The sequence below is a fragment of the Tachysurus vachellii genome, chromosome 7 (assembly GCF_030014155.1).
Source record: "Tachysurus vachellii isolate PV-2020 chromosome 7, HZAU_Pvac_v1, whole genome shotgun sequence".
In the NCBI taxonomy this organism is placed as follows: Eukaryota; Metazoa; Chordata; class Actinopteri; order Siluriformes; family Bagridae; genus Tachysurus; species Tachysurus vachellii.
This window is the reverse complement of record NC_083466.1, coordinates 10,477,288-10,494,473: the sequence shown is the minus strand read 5'-3', so window position 1 is coordinate 10,494,473 and position 17,186 is coordinate 10,477,288. Positions and strand designations below refer to the sequence as shown.

At 38.2% G+C, this 17,186-nt stretch overlaps 3 protein-coding genes and 1 non-coding gene across 4 annotated transcripts in view; 3 read left to right on the top strand and 1 right to left on the bottom strand.

Moving 5' to 3' along the window:
- The first annotated feature begins 1,919 nt into the window (after positions 1-1,919).
- On the top strand, positions 1,920-3,918 carry rps20 (ribosomal protein S20). The gene is made up of 4 exons (XM_060873430.1): positions 1,920-2,075; positions 2,759-2,858; positions 3,037-3,110; positions 3,668-3,918. The coding sequence occupies exons 1-4, from the start codon at positions 2,073-2,075 to the stop codon at positions 3,848-3,850; spliced, it is 360 nt and encodes a 119-aa protein (XP_060729413.1). The 5' UTR covers positions 1,920-2,072; the 3' UTR covers positions 3,851-3,918.
- On the top strand, positions 2,897-2,969 carry LOC132849328 (small nucleolar RNA U54). Its single transcript, XR_009648871.1, has one exon. It is a non-coding gene; the product is annotated as a small nucleolar RNA U54 (small nucleolar RNA).
- A 2,146-nt stretch (positions 3,919-6,064) lies between the features above and the next one.
- Positions 6,065-12,831, top strand: zgc:56231 (uncharacterized protein LOC406257 homolog). Its single transcript, XM_060874194.1, has 19 exons — positions 6,065-6,180; positions 6,281-6,405; positions 6,480-6,572; positions 6,717-6,836; positions 6,933-7,071; positions 7,587-7,771; positions 7,904-7,997; positions 8,072-8,251; positions 8,496-8,607; positions 8,728-8,790; positions 8,878-9,024; positions 9,944-10,109; positions 10,255-10,434; positions 10,635-10,774; positions 11,287-11,452; positions 11,542-11,656; positions 11,726-11,796; positions 12,371-12,490; positions 12,571-12,831. Exons 2-19 carry the CDS (start codon positions 6,283-6,285, stop codon positions 12,802-12,804), a joined length of 2,448 nt encoding a protein of 815 aa, XP_060730177.1. The 5' UTR covers positions 6,065-6,180; positions 6,281-6,282; the 3' UTR covers positions 12,805-12,831.
- A 143-nt stretch (positions 12,832-12,974) lies between these two features.
- LOC132848471 (tyrosine-protein kinase Lyn-like) overlaps positions 12,975-17,186 on the bottom strand; it is an 11,664-nt gene continuing 7,452 nt past the window's right edge. The window contains exons 8-13 of the mRNA XM_060874195.1: positions 16,819-16,971; positions 16,438-16,620; positions 15,924-16,000; positions 15,536-15,689; positions 14,785-14,916; positions 12,975-14,260 (exon numbers count right to left, since the gene is read on the bottom strand). Coding sequence (XP_060730178.1) covers positions 14,058-14,260; positions 14,785-14,916; positions 15,536-15,689; positions 15,924-16,000; positions 16,438-16,620; positions 16,819-16,971 — 902 coding nt within the window. The 3' untranslated portion in view covers positions 12,975-14,057. The remainder of the gene's footprint in view (positions 14,261-14,784; positions 14,917-15,535; positions 15,690-15,923; positions 16,001-16,437; positions 16,621-16,818; positions 16,972-17,186) is intronic.

Below are 17,186 nucleotides of genomic sequence, written 5' to 3'. Positions count from 1 at the left end.
TGCTAATCAATGTATATGTTACCGTAATGTACTTTTACAAACTACTGTTGTATGTGTATATCCCAAGACAGAATGATTCATAATTGTGTGTGTGTGTGTGTGTGTGTGTGTGTGTGTGTGTGTGTTGAGAACTTGCTGCTGCAGCCTGTGTTTTCTTTTGTCTCCAGATGACATCATCCAAAGAGAAAGTTATTTAGCGGCTGGCTGGATGAGCCAGTTGTGTGCTGTAGAAGGTGAATGGCAATGTGTGAATGTGTGCGTGTTTTGTGTCTGAGAAAGAAAGCGTGTATCTGTGTGCATTCAGACGACCTTTGCTGCTATGTGAGGAGAGGAGAGATTTGGTCCAGTGTTAATACAGTTCACAGTACTGAGAGCTCAATAAACATACCAGAAGGACTCATGTTCCACATTGTTGTTTTTTTCTTGTTTCTGTTTGTGATAATATACAGTATGTCAAATTCATTAAAGATTAGAAACAAACACTTGGTTTTGAACAAAGTGCAAAAGCGTAATGGGATTGAAAAACCAGAGAAAATATTTAAACATTATTATGTTATGATATTATGTTGGTCAGAGGAAATATATTTGCTATTTTGCAGTATATTTAAATCTAATAAAGCATTATTTTTGTTTGTATTATTATTATTATTATTATTACAGAAATCCATACATATGCATATACATAGATCACTAATATATTGGAAATAAAATATTGAAACTGCATTCAAATAAAATAATGTTAGTATTTGCATTTATACAATATTTTTACAGGATGCACTACATTATCTTGTATCCATTAGATGTTTTCCGTAGTTGTGTGTTTTAAAGATCTGAATGCAGTCTCTGATTTTTGAATGCAGCATGCTCGTTTTTGATACCAGGGAACTGAGCCGAACAGTCCAAAATATTCCTCTTTTTCCTCGTTTACAGGGAATATGAGTATTTTTGGTGTTTTCGGAAATTGCTTGTGTCGACCCTTGTCTCTGTTGGAGATTCGGTGCTTAGAACTAGAGTATCCAGAGACTGAAATGGTTTATGGGACAAAATGTTTCCGTCCTCTCCTGAAATCACTGATATGATGATGTATTATCTATAAAAGTGAGCGTGCCTGAGGCTGCTCTGAAAGACTCATCTGTGTACAGCATATCAACCTGTATATCGTTTACGTCGTCAGCCATTTCCCTCTCTGCTCATCGACGAACCGTACGACATGCCGTCGATTTTATCCTCCTTTTTTTTCTTTAAAAAACAAAAAACATAAAAGTTATTAAAAGTGCTGTTATTTATACGTTTCCTTGTCCCAATGTCGATCGTGTGATAAATAAAGCCTTTTATGCTATCTTTTTCTTTACTAATTCCAAATGGAGCAGAACCTAAATGCATCTTATTGCTTTGTATTAAATAAACTACACTATGATTATTCTGTATTTTTTTTCTAAATGCCTTTTTTTTGTGGCTTTTATAAATCTGTGACGATTCTAAGTACACATAGTATGGTATAGCTATGATGATCTTATTTTGCTCTTTGATTAGATTATTGTCCAGAGATGCATTGTTACCTGTTTTATATTGTTTACTTGAAGTTTGCAGCCTTTATTGTTTTTATATATTTATCATTTGCTAATAATTGTTCACTTGTGAGAAAAGTACGTTCAGGTGAATGGTTGTATAAACTCGGTATAGTATCTCTGCTTATATCTGCAGTGATACACAACATGGCAGTCGACACTGGACTAACAGTGAACACACATCCTGAAGCTCCCAGTGAACCCACTGACCCTCTGTCCTGCTTCTGGACGCTGACGTCAATGGGCGGAGACGCTGTCAATCATTTGTCATATCAGCCAATCCGTTCACGCGCTCCACTCCCGCCTTATATTTGCTCTTTCTATTGGTTGGTTATGAAGGGACGTAGACGTCGCGCAGTACCCGGATGTTGTATATAAGCCGTTGAGCAGGCCCTTAAGCCTTCCTTTCTCCGTGAACAGAGCACTCTGTGTGTTTTGTGCTTCCTGGCTCACCGCTGTTCGCTTTTTTAACTGTACGAATAAGTCGGTCAGGAATACCTAATCATGGTAAATGTTTTAAAAGATTTTTCTCTGATAGATTTTTATTTCGCCGCGTCGAAGTTAGTCAGATTATTCTGTAATTTAGTTGTTTTTCTGTGCGCGTGAACCACGTGTTAGCTGGTTAGCTTGTTTTTTTAAGTAAACTTGGATGTTATTGATGATTAATTGATCTATCTATCTATCTATCTATCTATCTATCTATCTATCTATCTATCTATCTATATATTTGGGCTGAATAGTTTCACGTTGCATATAAACTAACCATGTGAGTGACTAGTTTGTGTAATGTATGTTTACGCACTTGCACATTAAATCAGCCCATAATGCACACTGTATGCTTTGGGTCACCTTCCTGCATTCTCATTAATTCAGGGCTGAATTGCCTTCAAACTTTGTTAGACTGACTTGCCAGGTCACCTTTTTCAGTGGCTTTGGCCTTTTTTTTTTTTTTTTTTGGTTTTTAAGTCTACACATGAAATGTGTACCATGACATGTGGTAGCTCAGTGGCTAAGGTGTTGGAATACTGACCGGAAGGTCATGGGTTTGAATCCCAGGTCCACAAAGCTGTCACTGAACAAGGCCCTTAACCCTCAATTGCTCAGTTGTGTAAATTGAAATAAACTGTAACAATAAGGTTCCAGATTTACTTCTTACAAAGTACCCTCACTGATGGTTGTCTAACTTGCAGGCATTCAAAGACACTGGCAAAGCTCCCGTTGAGCCCGAGGTGGCCATTCACCGCATCCGGATCACCCTCACCAGCCGTAATGTCAAGTCTCTTGAAAAAGGTTAGTAATCCAGTATGCCTTTCCTTTTTATCATCCTATGGCAATGAGGACATCCTAAATTAAAATGATTCAATGGCTGAATTACAAATTATACGCTATTCTGAGCCAGCGCCTCTGTCCAAGCTTAGGATTTGCCTTATGTTTTTTCACTAATATGAACCTGTTGCACCTTCAACAGTCTGTGCTGATCTGATCCGTGGTGCCAAGGAGAAGAGCCTTAAGGTGAAAGGACCTGTGCGCATGCCCACTAAGGTAAATAATACAGCAACAGGAATTCTCAAAACGAGAACTTTGGCTTTTCATGTGTTTGGTGAAATGTGAAGTCTACTAGGTAATTGTCTAATCATACAATGAAAACGTTACACACACTGCAAACGAAACAGAATGATGAGCTAATTGTGTGTTAATATGTACTATTGAAAGTGCATGAGATTATATAAACACTGACCATGTAGAGGTGCTCTTGCTCCATGCAGCATTTGAGTCTGACAACTGTAGTGTTGCCACTGGTGGGATTCAGAAAAGTATAATCCAGGTTGTTTTAAAGGAAGTCATTTCTCTGGTTTTTCAAGTGAAAAGGAATGGTCAAGCCATTTTGTCCAGCAAGCAACTATCAACTGGGAATGACCATGTGCTGCTGTATGTAGTTGGCACAGTTATTTTGGAAAGTCTTTAATGTTCTGATGTGTATCCTGGGAATTATCAGCTCAAGGACTTATTTATTTTTTTTAATAAAAACTTGTGTGTATTGCAGTGAAGGGTTAGAATACCTGTTCTATGCTGTAATCCAGGCGCTTTTTCAATTTCAGACTCTGCGCATCACCACCCGCAAGACTCCTTGTGGAGAGGGTTCCAAGACCTGGGATAGGTTTCAGATGAGGATCCACAAACGTCTCATCGACCTTCACAGCCCATCTGAGATTGTAAAGCAGATTACCAGCATCAGCATTGAGCCTGGTGTTGAAGTTGAGGTTACCATCGCAGATGCATAAGCTGGTTTAAATGGTCAGAATGAACACTGTACTATTCATGTCTGCACATTAAAAGAAATTTGATAACATGCTGTGGTCTTCTTTGGTCTGTGTTCAAGCACAACTTGTCTGATTTGTGTTTAAAAAAAAAAAAAAAAAGTGGGCAGAGTATTTGATTCTTTCAACATGATGGAAGCACAAGCTTGCACTTTTCCCAATGCTTGCATAAAATAGATTTCTTCTAGTTTACTTTCTCAGTTTTGCTGTAACCTTGAGGACCATCTTGGCAGATGAATTTCAGTATGCATGCAGCTGTACTGGTGGACATGAGTTTGAAATCATTGAAGAAGACTACTAGAAATTCACCAACTGAAATGTCCAGAGGCAGATGCAGCCATACACGGTCAAACTACAAATGTTGTACTAATAGCCATTGAGGAACTATAACAACCATAGGCAGTTTTGTATGATTTAGGCGATTTTGCAGAAATCATGGTCATTATATGAACAGAATATTGACATAAAATCTGTAAGGGATAAAATGGGTAGCCCTTTAGTGTTCCAATGTTTAATATGCTAAATTAATATAATACAAAATGAGCACTTTAGCAGTGTGTGATTGCATGAGTAAATGAGTGTGTGTGCCCTGTGATGGGTTGGCACTCTGTCCAGGGTGTATCCTGCCTTGATGCCCAATGATGCCTGATGCCAGGCTCCCTGTGACCCCGAGAATAGTTTGGATAAGCGGTAGAAAATGAATGAATGACCACTTTATTAGGAATACCTAATTCTGAGTAGGGCCTCCCGCTGCTCTCCAAACAGCCTCAATTCTTTGTGGCTTGGGTTCCACAAGATGTAAGAAACGTTTGAGATTCAGCTTCATGTTGACCAGATTACATCACAGTTCCTTCAATCACATCCTGAAAGTGTTCTACTGGTTTTATGAACTGAACTCATTGGCATTAAGCATGGTGCATTATCATGCTGGAAGTAGCTATTAGAAATGGGTAAATTGTGGCCATGAAGGGATGCACATGGCCAGTAACAATACTCAAATAGGCTGTTCAAGTGGTGATTGGTATTAACAGGTCCAAAGTGTGCCATGTTGAAATGTTGAAAGGCAGTTTGGGCTCATGGTGGGTGCTGTGGCTGTCATATTCTGACTCTACCATCGGTGTGGCTGAGCAGAAATCAAGACTCATTAGACCAGGCTGCATTTTTCCAGTCTTTAGCTGTCCACACCAATGTTTGATGTCTTGTGCATTCTGAGATGCTATTCTGCTCATTACAATTGTACAAGTTATTCCATCCACAAAACTGACTCTTACTGGATGTTTTCATTTATTGTACCATTCTGAGCAAACCATAGAGGCTGCTGTGTTTGAAAATCCCAAGAAATCAGTGGTTAAATAAATATACAAACCAGCCCATCTGGCACCAACAATCATGACAATCAAAATCACCAAAATTGCTTTTCCCCATTCTGAGGGTTGTGAAGACTACAAAGTTGATTGGCCGTATCTGCATGACTGTATGCACTGCACAGCTGATGATCAGATTAGATATAGAATTGAATATAAATAAGATATGAAAATAGGTGTACTAATAAAGTGATCTGTGAGTGTATAATAAAAAATATTTATAGAATACAGTTTCATTTATTCAAATGAATAAATTGTTTATTGATTCAAAGTTTTTTTATCTAATAAATAATATTAAATTAACAATTTAATACACTATAAATCAATCCAAGCTAAAATAAAATAAATAAATAAAATCTAATATCTATATAGGTAAAAATGTACTATGAGGGGAAAAATCCTGTTCCAAATGCAATTGCAATCTTTTTCTATTTATATGATTGAATACATTTTTTGCCATATATTGGTCTGACAGCAATTCTATAGGCTTATGTAGTCTCTAATCCATAGTAATTTTACATAGACTCACCTGCCTGTTAAATGGGCCTGACGCATGCTGTAGACCTCTCATCTGTTAGCCAAGCTGCTGCATAAATTATTAGAATTATTATTTACCTTAGATGCATTGGACTTTGTATTTTTAATAAGTAAGCTTTATTAGCTTCATCTTGAAATAATTCAGTATTACAAAGAATAAGTCTGATATTTGCAACCTTCTCACGCATGAACCTGATTAATGCTCAGCTCTGATTGGAGGGCTGTTTTTTGCAACTCACCTATAATTGGCTAGGTGGCATTTTGGGGCAGGGTTTTGTCTCATCACTGAAAGTGGATAAAGCTGTTTTACTCAATGGACCAGTGTGTTGAATTCTTCTCACTACTTTAAACAAAGGCAAGTTATCACCAGTAGATGAGTTTTGAGCTAAAGAGGTTTGTTGGTTTTAGGTGGTTTCTGACAGAATTTGATAAGCACATAACAACCATGGGCAATCATTTCTGAGATAAGTGTATTATTTGTTTTCTATCACAGTCATGGCAACAACTATTGACCTGACTCATGATGGCACGGTTCTGGTGGCCATGGAGTCGACAGCGTACGATCCTCACCACATTGCATTACCAGAACTTTCTGGACTTTCTTCCATCACTTCACAGGTACTGAGGATGCCACTAAATCCTCCATTGCATGTAATAGTAAAGGTGAGTTTACATTGTGTGGGTGTTTACAGAATGAGTCTGTTGATGGATGTGAGCAGCAGCTTCGAGTTTTTCTCCGAGTTCGTCCTTTCAGTAAGGAGGAGCTCAACAACAATGAGGACCAGGTTTGTGTCTGCTGTCCCTTCTTGTTTTAATTGCTGATTTTCAAACCAGTCCTCTGGACCCTACAAACAGTCCATGTTTCTGCTGGTTCTCAGTGTAAAATAGGTTAGAGCAAAACTGCTGATGCTTTGTATTGCCTTCTTCAGGGTTGTGTAGTGTTTGAGAATGCAGAGACAGCCACGCTTCATGCCCCGAAAGGCTCTGCTACCATGAAGTGCAGTGAAAAAGGCATTGGACAACAGGTGCACAAGTTCACCTTCACCAAGGTAGTACCTGGTACCTTTTTTAGCTTCTAGACATTTATACCTTTTTCTTATGACCTACTCCATACAGTTTTATGAAATTGTATGTTTATTATTTAGATTTTTGGGCCAGAGTCGACTCAAGCGGAGTTCTTCGATGGAACAATCAGGTCGCAAGTGCAGGACTTTCTGTATGGCAAAAATGCACTGGTGTTCAGCTATGGAGTAACTAATGCTGGGAAGACGCACACCATACAAGGCATGGACAACTGCACTGTAATGTTGGTGATACTAGATAGACATGTGGTGGATTACTAAATACAGTAACAAGGTTTCGGTAGGTTTTGAAAGGCTTAATTTGTCTGAAATTGTTGTATTTTTGATAACAGATCTGTTGGGATCGTGGGAACACATGCTGAATAAAAGTCACTTACAGTAAACGAGGCAGATGTATTTGTTAACTAAAGTTAATGCTGTCACACTGATGCTGAAATAGTATAAAATTTATTACATTCGTTTGAACAATCACAGCAGCAAATAAATTACTTGCCTTTGACGTGGGATTAAAGATAAAGTGTGCAATTTAATCTAAGCATGTCCTTCAGGCACCACATAATGAGAACTGGTTCCTTTTCCTTCTTTGGTTCTGTATTTCGTTAATTGTCAGTGTTTGCCTGTGTGTTACTGCATACTTGCTATTATGTACAAGACTTGAAGCTAGTTCATATTTTTTTACAGCTGTTGGTGTGTGTTTGTGTGTTTGTGTGAGCACAGGCTCCCCAAAAGACCCAGGTATTTTGCCACGTGCCCTTGACACTGTTTTCAGGCACATCAGTAGGCGGCTATATGATCAGATGGACCTGAGACCGTACTTGAACTCTGATGTGCAGAAACTAGATCCTGATCAGATCAGAATGGAGAGATCTGCCAAGACTGCACTCTTCAGTATGTTGAAAGAGGTACCAAATCAAAAGCCCCATGACTGGATAATAAAATGTGTACATGTTTTTTGCCCTGTACAAGTTTACTGTGTGCACTGACCTTGCATTTAATTTGAAGATGGATTATTAAAGATCTTTTTGTGTTTTTAGGACTCTGAGTCTTCCAGAACCAGCAGAAGTCGGAGCTCCTCTTCATCTTCCATCAACAGTCTCTCTTTTTCTGGAGTTTCTTATGATCAGACCGGTAACACTGCATTATCACAAATGCTCTGACCCTTTTTGAATGCTTTTTAAATGTATCTTTTTCCTGTCTCCCAGTGGACAGTGCAGAGGGAGTTGTCGACGATGTGCAGTATGTGTATTCGCTGTGGGTTGCTTACTACGAGATCTACAACGAGCAAGTGTATGACCTGCTGCAGCCTGCACTATCTAACAGGACGAAAAGACGTGCTGCACTGCGTGTGTGTGAGGACAGTGCTGGAAATTCCTACGTTAGAGGTGACGTTGCTTTATCGTCCTGTACAACCACTTGTGAGACCAACAAATCATTCTATAGCAATGTTTAACCACAAGGGGCAGTAGTTTATTTACTTTTCATACACTTACTTTCTATTATATCTAAATAAAGAGGGATTTTGGACTAAGCTGAAAAAAGTTGTAGAAATGTGTTTTACTATTTATTCAGCTAGTATGAAACAACTGATGTAACTATGCCAGTACAACAATCCTCTGTATGTTGTAGATCTGAGGTGGGTTAATATACAGAGTGCAGAAGAGGCATCTAAAGTTCTAAGAGTAGGGAATAAGAATCGCAGTGCTGCTGCCACCAAAATGAACCAGTCCTCCAGCAGAAGGTAAGTCACTTCTTAATATTCTCTTGTAATTTTTCAACACCATGTTTCCTAGTTCCTTGTTTTTTTTTTGTTTTGTTTTGTTTTTAAAACAGTTTTATAAGTACTGTGTTTTGTCTGTAGCCATAGCATCTTTTCCATTAAGCTTATGCGCATTGATGGATCTGATGTCCAGGGAATATCAGAGTAAGGTTTTTTTTTTTACTTTAATAATATATAAAACACTTATAATTTGACTGAGAATGGCAAAAGACAGATCTTCCCCTTTTTTAGGCTTTCTCTGTGTGACTTGGCTGGTTCGGAGCGATGCAACAAGACAAAAACATTTGGGGAGCGTCTGAAGGAGGCTGGAAACATTAATAATTCCTTGCTGATCCTGGGAAAGTGCATTGCTGGGCTCCGTAACAACCAAGGTGACAGGTATAGATGTCCTGCTAAAGGAAATGGCTTTGACAATAGATCAGTATGATTGATTGCAATAAGTCTCGTGTTTCAGCCAGCATTGTTCAATTCAAATGTACTACAGTAGTGGGTCCCATCCCTGGGTCTTGGATTGCACCGTCTTGCATGAGATTTTGACTTTTTTTGTTTGTTTTGTTTGTTTGTTTGTTTGTTTTGTTTCTTGCTTTACTAGTTGTCTTGTCTAGTTAAGTAACTGTTGGTTATCTGTTCAGTCTGTGTTTGTGTTGCCATGAGGGACATTCTCAAATTTCAGGGTGCATTGCAGGGTTTAATGTGAAAGTATTCATTTAAGTTTAACTCTTCACCAAATTATTTGTCGTATTTTTGTGCCTGTTTTGGTGGTGTCCCTATTCAGAATTCAATTTCTTTGTCTTGTTTGCACACCTGTGGTGGTTACTGGCTCATATGAAAGTAGATACTTGGGACTTCTAGGGATTTGTAGCATATCATATATTTCTCGTGTGTATAAATAAAAAAAAAAAAAAAGTCAATTGTAAAATCAAATCTATTTCTGCTCTCAGAGGCTTCACGTATTTGTTCAAACACATATAAAATCAGAAGATACTAGGTTATCCCAAAAGAAGGTAAAAAGTCTCACTGAAAGCCAACAGAATCCTAACTATTTCTCAGACTTTTGCCAATAAAAAAAAAAAACTAGGTGGACCAGTGTACAGGTAAAAAAGGTTAAAGTTGGCAAATTGCTGTTAGCAAAAACTGTCATGATTTTCTATATACTACCGTTTCCAAGAACTGATGCAGGGAGTAGACTTGTCATTTAAGGTACTATGTGTCCTGTAATAACAAGGTTTCCTTCTTTTAGTGCAATGATTATTTTATTTTTCCCCTTTACCTGTTAATCTTTATCTGCCTTTTCTAGGGTAAAGAATAACTACATTCCTTTTCGTGAAAGCAAGCTGACCCGTCTCTTCCAGGGAGTGTTTTGTGGTCGTGGAAGGGCCTCCATGATTGTGAACATCAATCAGTGTGCTTCAACTTATGATGAAACTCTCCATGTCATGAAATTCTCTGCTGTGGCCAAAGAGGTACTGCTACAGTGAAAATATCATTTTTATAAAGCTGTCATTTTTATAAATCTCTACCTAGTTTTGGAGGGAAACATTTTTTAGAAAGATAGAAAGCTTACTGGAAATTATGTGAAGATGGAATAATAACCTTTTTACCTGTCAGGTGGTTCAGGTGATTAAACCTCGCTCTCTGGAGTCTCTAGCACCACGCCTGCTTGGTCGAGATGGAAAGCCTTTGCTGAACAATGGGGTGCTTGACAGCCAGGCAGTGGATGAGTACTTATCAGAGGAGGAGCTGCTGGATGGTGATGAAGAGGCAGATATGTCGATATTACCACAGGAGGTAATATATGTAACTCTGTAACCCCAGCTGTTATAATGCAGCATGATCTCTCTCTCTCTCTCTCTCTCTCTCTCTCTCTCTCTCGTGTATATATTTTATATTATATTTGCTTAAACAAATATTAGTCAAAATGCTTTTTTTTTTTTTTTCACATTTAAAGGATAAATAAGGCTTGTTCACCAAGATGGTTGTGTCTGCAGGAACTGTTGAATTTGGTCGAGAGTCTTCGAGCGAAACTATTGGCTGAGCGCAAGAAAAATCTGCTGCAGGAGATTCAGATCCGCAGAGAGATGGGTGATGCCATGATGCAGCAAATCATGGAGATGGAAGAATGCCACAGGTGTCTGTACTCATATTTGGTTTATAAATGATTAAGTTGCACCGATATTTGAAATGAAATTGTGCAAGAAAAACAAGTTAATTTGAATGTAAGATTTATTGATCTACAGTGAGAAATTCCTAAATTTACATTTGCAGGTAATAGAAACTAGGTTTTTAAGTGAAAATCAAACCTGAAAGCAAGCATTCAAATAAAACGGATAGTAAATAAATGATAACAAATGTGTTTTAACTAAACTAACAGTAGGTATCTTAATACAACTTAATTCCGTGAAAAGCAATAGTACCAACCTAAATAGCAATTACTTGGCATTAGAATGGTGCACCTATGTGGTGAGTAGATGGCTGTTTCATTGGCACTTTTTCTAAACTTGACATGACGTCTACCAAGTGCAGTCTTGCATAACTCAATTGGGGCAGAAAAATATCTAGAGACCTGTATTTTTCTTTCATTGTTGCAATTATGATAAATCTAATTATAAGTGAGTTCACAACTGATTGCCTGATTTTCAGTCGACAGATGGCAGATTTGAAGGAGAGCTATGAGGAGAAAATGGACAGCACTTTTGAGATGTATAAAGAGGCGCTGAAGGAGCATGCCTACCAGTGTGCTCTGGAACGGCTAGAAGAAGAATACGTCCCGCTGGATGAGTTCACCGCTGAGCAGGACCGAGCCAAGGTGTCTGTGTACTGAATTTAAAAAAAAAAACAATTACTGAATTATTATTTTGTACTTTCTCATTAAGGACCTGTTTCCTGTTCAATTAGGAGCTCGAGAAGCATGTGAAAGAATTGGAACTGAAGCAACAGGGTTCTGCATCAGTGTTTCAGCAGGAAAGCTCAACACAGACTGACCCCGTGAAACCAAGCACAGAGGAGACGGGTTGGTATAGGTATGGGTGTTTCTTTTCAATGCCTGAACGTGAGATGTCAACTTTGCATTTTCTTTTAGATTCTGAGAGATTCAAGCTTCTATACAAGGAGAAATGTGCTGTGGAACAGGTCTGTGCAGAAAAACAAGAGGTAGAGTATATTACTGGTGCATATATTCTGATTTAAGTCCCATTCTTAAGACTTGGCTTGATGACCCTTAATTTGAGTAGTGGACCTATGCATTCCAAACCTGACCGAAGATGTGACCAGTAAAAAGAATGTCTGTTGTGGTAAGATACCAGAACTCCTTCACTACTTACAGATTCTACCCCAGTCTGGAACTGTACTGGAGTGATGAACATTCATCACCACATATTCTCTCAGGTGGTGGGAAAACTCTTTACCATACCACTCAAGTTATTTTGAGATCTTGTGACTGAAGACAATGGTATATGATTGCCTGTTTTTCTAATCAAACCCTGCAGTTAGTCCTCGTGCCTTGTGTATGTGGGTGCAGCTTATACATAAGATGATGGTGATTTAGTTAGAGTAAATATTGATTTGTTGTGACCCTTCCTTAAAACGGAATAAGTGGTCGCAAACCATGTAGGGAACATGGCATAACGGGGCCGGTGGTTTTTCCATCAGTCACTTGTCTTTAGTTCTGACAGCACACAACACTAAATGATTACACACAATCTAATTACTTGCCCTCTTTTTCTAGTTGATCGTATCACTTGAGAAACGGATCCACGAGTTGAACGAGACTCTGCAGGAAGCAGGAGAGAGCTACATGGAGAAACTAGAGGTGGTTAAAAGTTTACAGAATAGGCTCAACTATCAGGTATGTGAACACTTGTCCTTGAACAAGAACACACCCAAAGCTGTGTTCACCTTTTAACACCTTAGTTATCCTTTCAACAGGAGCAAGAAACTGAGCATTTGCAGAGGGAGCTCACCGAACGGGCGCTGGAGCTACATGGGTTAAAGGAGGATCTGGCCAAGCTAACCCATGATTCTGTAGGACAATCTCGTCCAAAGCGTGGACTGCTGGTCAACATCAAAGAAACCATGTCATCCCCATCCTCAGGAAATCTCTGCCGCACAATCAGAAAATCTGTCCGCACTACAGCATCATTGAGGAAAAAGCCTAACTGATCAAGTCTGTCTTTTTTTTTAACAGGTGTCTAGTTTTATTGCATTTTTTTTTTATTTTTTATTTGTATAATAAATAGTTTTTACCTCAATCTCGCATTCTGGGAGTAAAATTCTGAATTGGTGAATATGAAAGTTTCATATATACCATTAAATATACGCAGTGATTACCATTTGTCATTACAGCAGTTTAATACATGATTGTTACATCTTACAGTCTATAGTAAATGGGCTCCACTTGTGTTCCACCGTAGACACATTTTGGTGTTAATAATTAATTTATGCTTAATGCTGGTGTTTTTCCAAACACTCTGTATAATAAGCACCTCCAAGCTTTTTAAATTTAATAGCTGAGACAAAGTATTTACAAAGGGTTTTATTTTCAGAAGTAAATAGTAATTACCATTTGGAAATCCTTTTTCTATACTACACTCACTGGCCACGTTATGTGGTGAATCTGTACATTTGTCAGAAATACCTTTTGTGTACTATGATGGTTTGAGTTGACAGGAAGGCTCAGGTAGCTTGAATAGCCTCTGTTTACAACCATGGTGAGCAGAAAAAACATTTGAGTGTAGGTCATATGAGGCAGTGTGTTGAAACCTGGAAAAAAGGTCAGTGTTCCAATACAAACTGTAGCCTCAGATTTCTATTTGAATCAGGATTTGATCCCTTTTTGTTGTGGCCTGTCCATCTAAACATGTGAGCAGCCTGTCTGGCACCAAAGACCAGGTCAAGTCAATACGATCACATTTTCCCAAACTATCATGTTTGATGTTAACATTAACTGAAACTCTTAATGAGTATCTGCATGAATTTATGGACTGTTCTAGTGCCATATGACTGGCTGACCAGATAATGTTGAGCGGTACTATTCAAGTGTTCCTATTAAAGTGGCCAGTGATTGTAGTCTTAAATTGGAGCTGTAGGCTGAGCCCCTGAGCACTTTTGTTTGAACATTTCCAGCTAGTAACATCTATTGGTGGACTGATTTATTTTTACCTTCTCACACAAATGTTAATGTTGGTCACCAACAAACCGGAAAAAAGCCAAAATAAAGTATTTCTTTCTTTCTTTGCTGAATGATGAGATGACCAGGCCTTCCTTCAGCACAGAGGAGGGTAGTTCCTTATTTCTTTGTGCATTTTATGATTTCTTCTTTCTATCCTTGGCAAAGTTGCTCTCACATGGTGTGGTGCTTGTATCTGTAAATAATAAAATTCTTTATAATGCTCTTGGATGTTTTTGATCTTCCATCATGGCTGGCTCTGGTACTGGCCCTCTGTGGCTGTATAATAGTCCTCCAGCAAGCTCTGCATGTAGTCAAACGTGGGCCGCTCTTCGGGTTTGGCTTTCCAGCATGAAATCATGATCTCATACAGTTCAGATGGGCAGGTATCAGGAGACTGCATGCGATAACCACGCTGCACTCGTGCCATCACTTCTCCATTGCTCAAACCTGTGGTTGGGTGGCAAAATCCCAGGAACACTATTTTAAAATGTTTTTTGTTGTTGTTGTCCAAAATGTGTGGATTTTCTCTACAGTTAAGTTACACGTAATGACCCAAATTCAACACCACAAACTGGATACATGTATAAAACTATTAAGCATGATTATTTTTGCCACTAGAGGGCAGCAAACACTGCTCTGTAGTCTTACCTCAGGAGCAGAGTTTAGCTTCTGGCTATTTCCTGGCTATTTTTGGTGTTTTCTGCTCATAATACATCAAATTCAATAAATTAGCTAATTAACAGTCCTTGTTGATTTGTAATGGGTGTGTAAGAGAAGGGAAAACACCAAAATGAATAGGACAGGAGGCACTTCAAAAAGTTTTATAAAGGTAAAAATGTAATTAAAACTGGTATTACATATATTACACATATATATACAGCATATATACTATATACTAACATTCTTATATGACTCAAGCAACCTGTCATGGGTGGATTAGGGAAGTGGTTAGGGAATGGAGTTACACTAACCTGTGTAGGGGATTTTTCCATAGGTGACAATCTCATAGAGCAGGATGCCAAATGACCACATATCTGATTTGATGGTGAATGAACCATAGTTTATAGCTTCTGGTGCAGTCCACTTAATGGGGAATTTAGCACCTAAATAAAAGAAAACAATACTGAGTAATAAATGAAGGTGAAAACACACAATATAATTCAGTTCTATTTTAAATGTATAGAATTTGGCTTGACAATGGACATTGTCACAAAGCAGCTTTACAGAACTATATAAATTCAGGATAAATTATGAATTTTACATTTATCTGCAATGAGCAAGCCAGATGTAACGGTGGCAAAAAAAAAAAAAATGAAAAAAAAAAAAATCCTTGGAATATTAGGAAGAATCCTTGAGAAGTACCAGAATCAAAAGCGAATCCATCCTCATCTAAGTGACACCAGACAGTGTGATTTAAATTGTTTTATTATTGGAAATTTAAGTGATTTTAATCTGTTGTACAAACTATCAAACTTTATGAAATGGGCTGCTCTGAAACACTACCATTGAGTTCATTCATTCATTCATTCATTCATTTGTTCATTCATTCATTCATTCATTGTACCCCTAGGATCAAGTTTGTGTAATTAGCCCTCCTACCGGAGAACTGGAAGAAACCCGCACACTCACAGAAACTCAGATAGTGGAGCTATGAGGCAGCAATGACACCCACTAACCCAAAGCCATTGTTGTGGGATATAAAATGGTTCTATTCGTCTATACCTTCTCTGGCTGAATATTCATTGTCCTCAATGACCCTAGCCAGGCCAAAGTCAGCAATCTTACATAGCAGGCTTTCACTGACAAGGACATTTGCAGCTCTCAAGTCTCTGTGAATGTAGTTCTTCTTTTCAATGTACGCCATTCCTTCTGCAATCTGAGGCACAAAAACAACAAACCAGTTTCCATTATATCGCTCCTAGTGATGCTGAACACAGAAGTTCTGCTTTTGCCTGATTACACACACCATGCTTCACAGAAAGTCTCAGTTCTCTTAAAATATTTATGTCATTCTGAGAATATAAAACACCTGTTATAAACCGCTCTACTGTATGTAGAATACGGCTATTTAATGTCATTTGACTTGGTGTGTGTATACAATAATACATACTTGTGCTCCAAAGTCAATCAGTTTAGGCAGTTGTATTTTTCTGCCTGGGGTACTTTTCAGAAAGTCCAACAAGCTCCCTGACAGCAAGGAAGAGAGAATTCAAACATTGTTAAAGTGCTTAGAACCCAGTGTTAAATAAAAAAAAGAAAATCTTCTTGGTCTTGAATGGACATTATAATAGATTGCTGATCTGCCCGGATGTAAGACATCTAAAAAAAAAACATTTAAATCTGCTAAACTATTTGTTGTTGTTCATTTGAGAAATAATAATAGTTTGCTAATTTGAATAGGTGCATAGCTGCTTTGAAACAGTGTGTGCTTTTTACTCCGCTACAATAGACCAAAGATTGAAAGCTTGTTGGAAAGTCTGGTCCACTGGATATCTAATCATCGAGTTGAATAAAGTAATGTTTTAAAAATTGCTATTTGATATACATTTGTGATTGAAAATGGCTTATTTTCTCTCAGCCCTGTCTTTTCATTGTTGAAAATAGATAAAACTCCTAGTGTATACCATTAGACATGAATTCAGTGATGATATAGAGGGGCTCTGTTTTGGTGACCACAGCGTAAAGGCGGACAAGACGGTCATGCCGTAGCGTTTTCATCAAGTTAGCCTCCTGCAGAAATGCCTCAACCGACATGCTGCCTGGCTTTAGGGTTTTCACTGCAACTTTAGTTGTCTTGTTATACATTGCTAAAGAAAGAAAGAAAGAAAGAGAGAGAGAGAGAGAGAGAGAGAGAGAGAGAGAGAGAGAGAGAGAGAGAGAGAGAGAGAGAGAGAGAGAAGAAGTAAACTGTATGCATGGAAGGGAACAGCAGGTATGGTAGGAAACAGAAAGCTCTGATGATGCAAAAAGGAAGCAATAATGCCTCTAGAATCATACACACTCACCTAACCAGACCTCACCAAACTGACCAGCTCCAAGCTTCTTGATCATATAAAGAGATTCTTTGGCAATTTCCCAAGCATCTTCATCCCACTGGACTGCTTTTTTAGGTCTCTCACATGTTTTGCCTAATCGCTGGCATAAACCACTGGCTTGCTCTACAAACAGATACGCAGAGTGTGTAAACACCATAACAGGCATAAAAGGCTGTATTGTTAACCACTGATATGTTTATTAGATGTCTGAAATATATTTAAGGTTAAAATAGAGCCTTAATAATTTACTGAAATTTATGTATCAGTTTGTTGAGACCTTTAGCACATTTGGTAGTTTATTTATTGTTGTCTAAATCATGTCCAAATATTGGCCACTG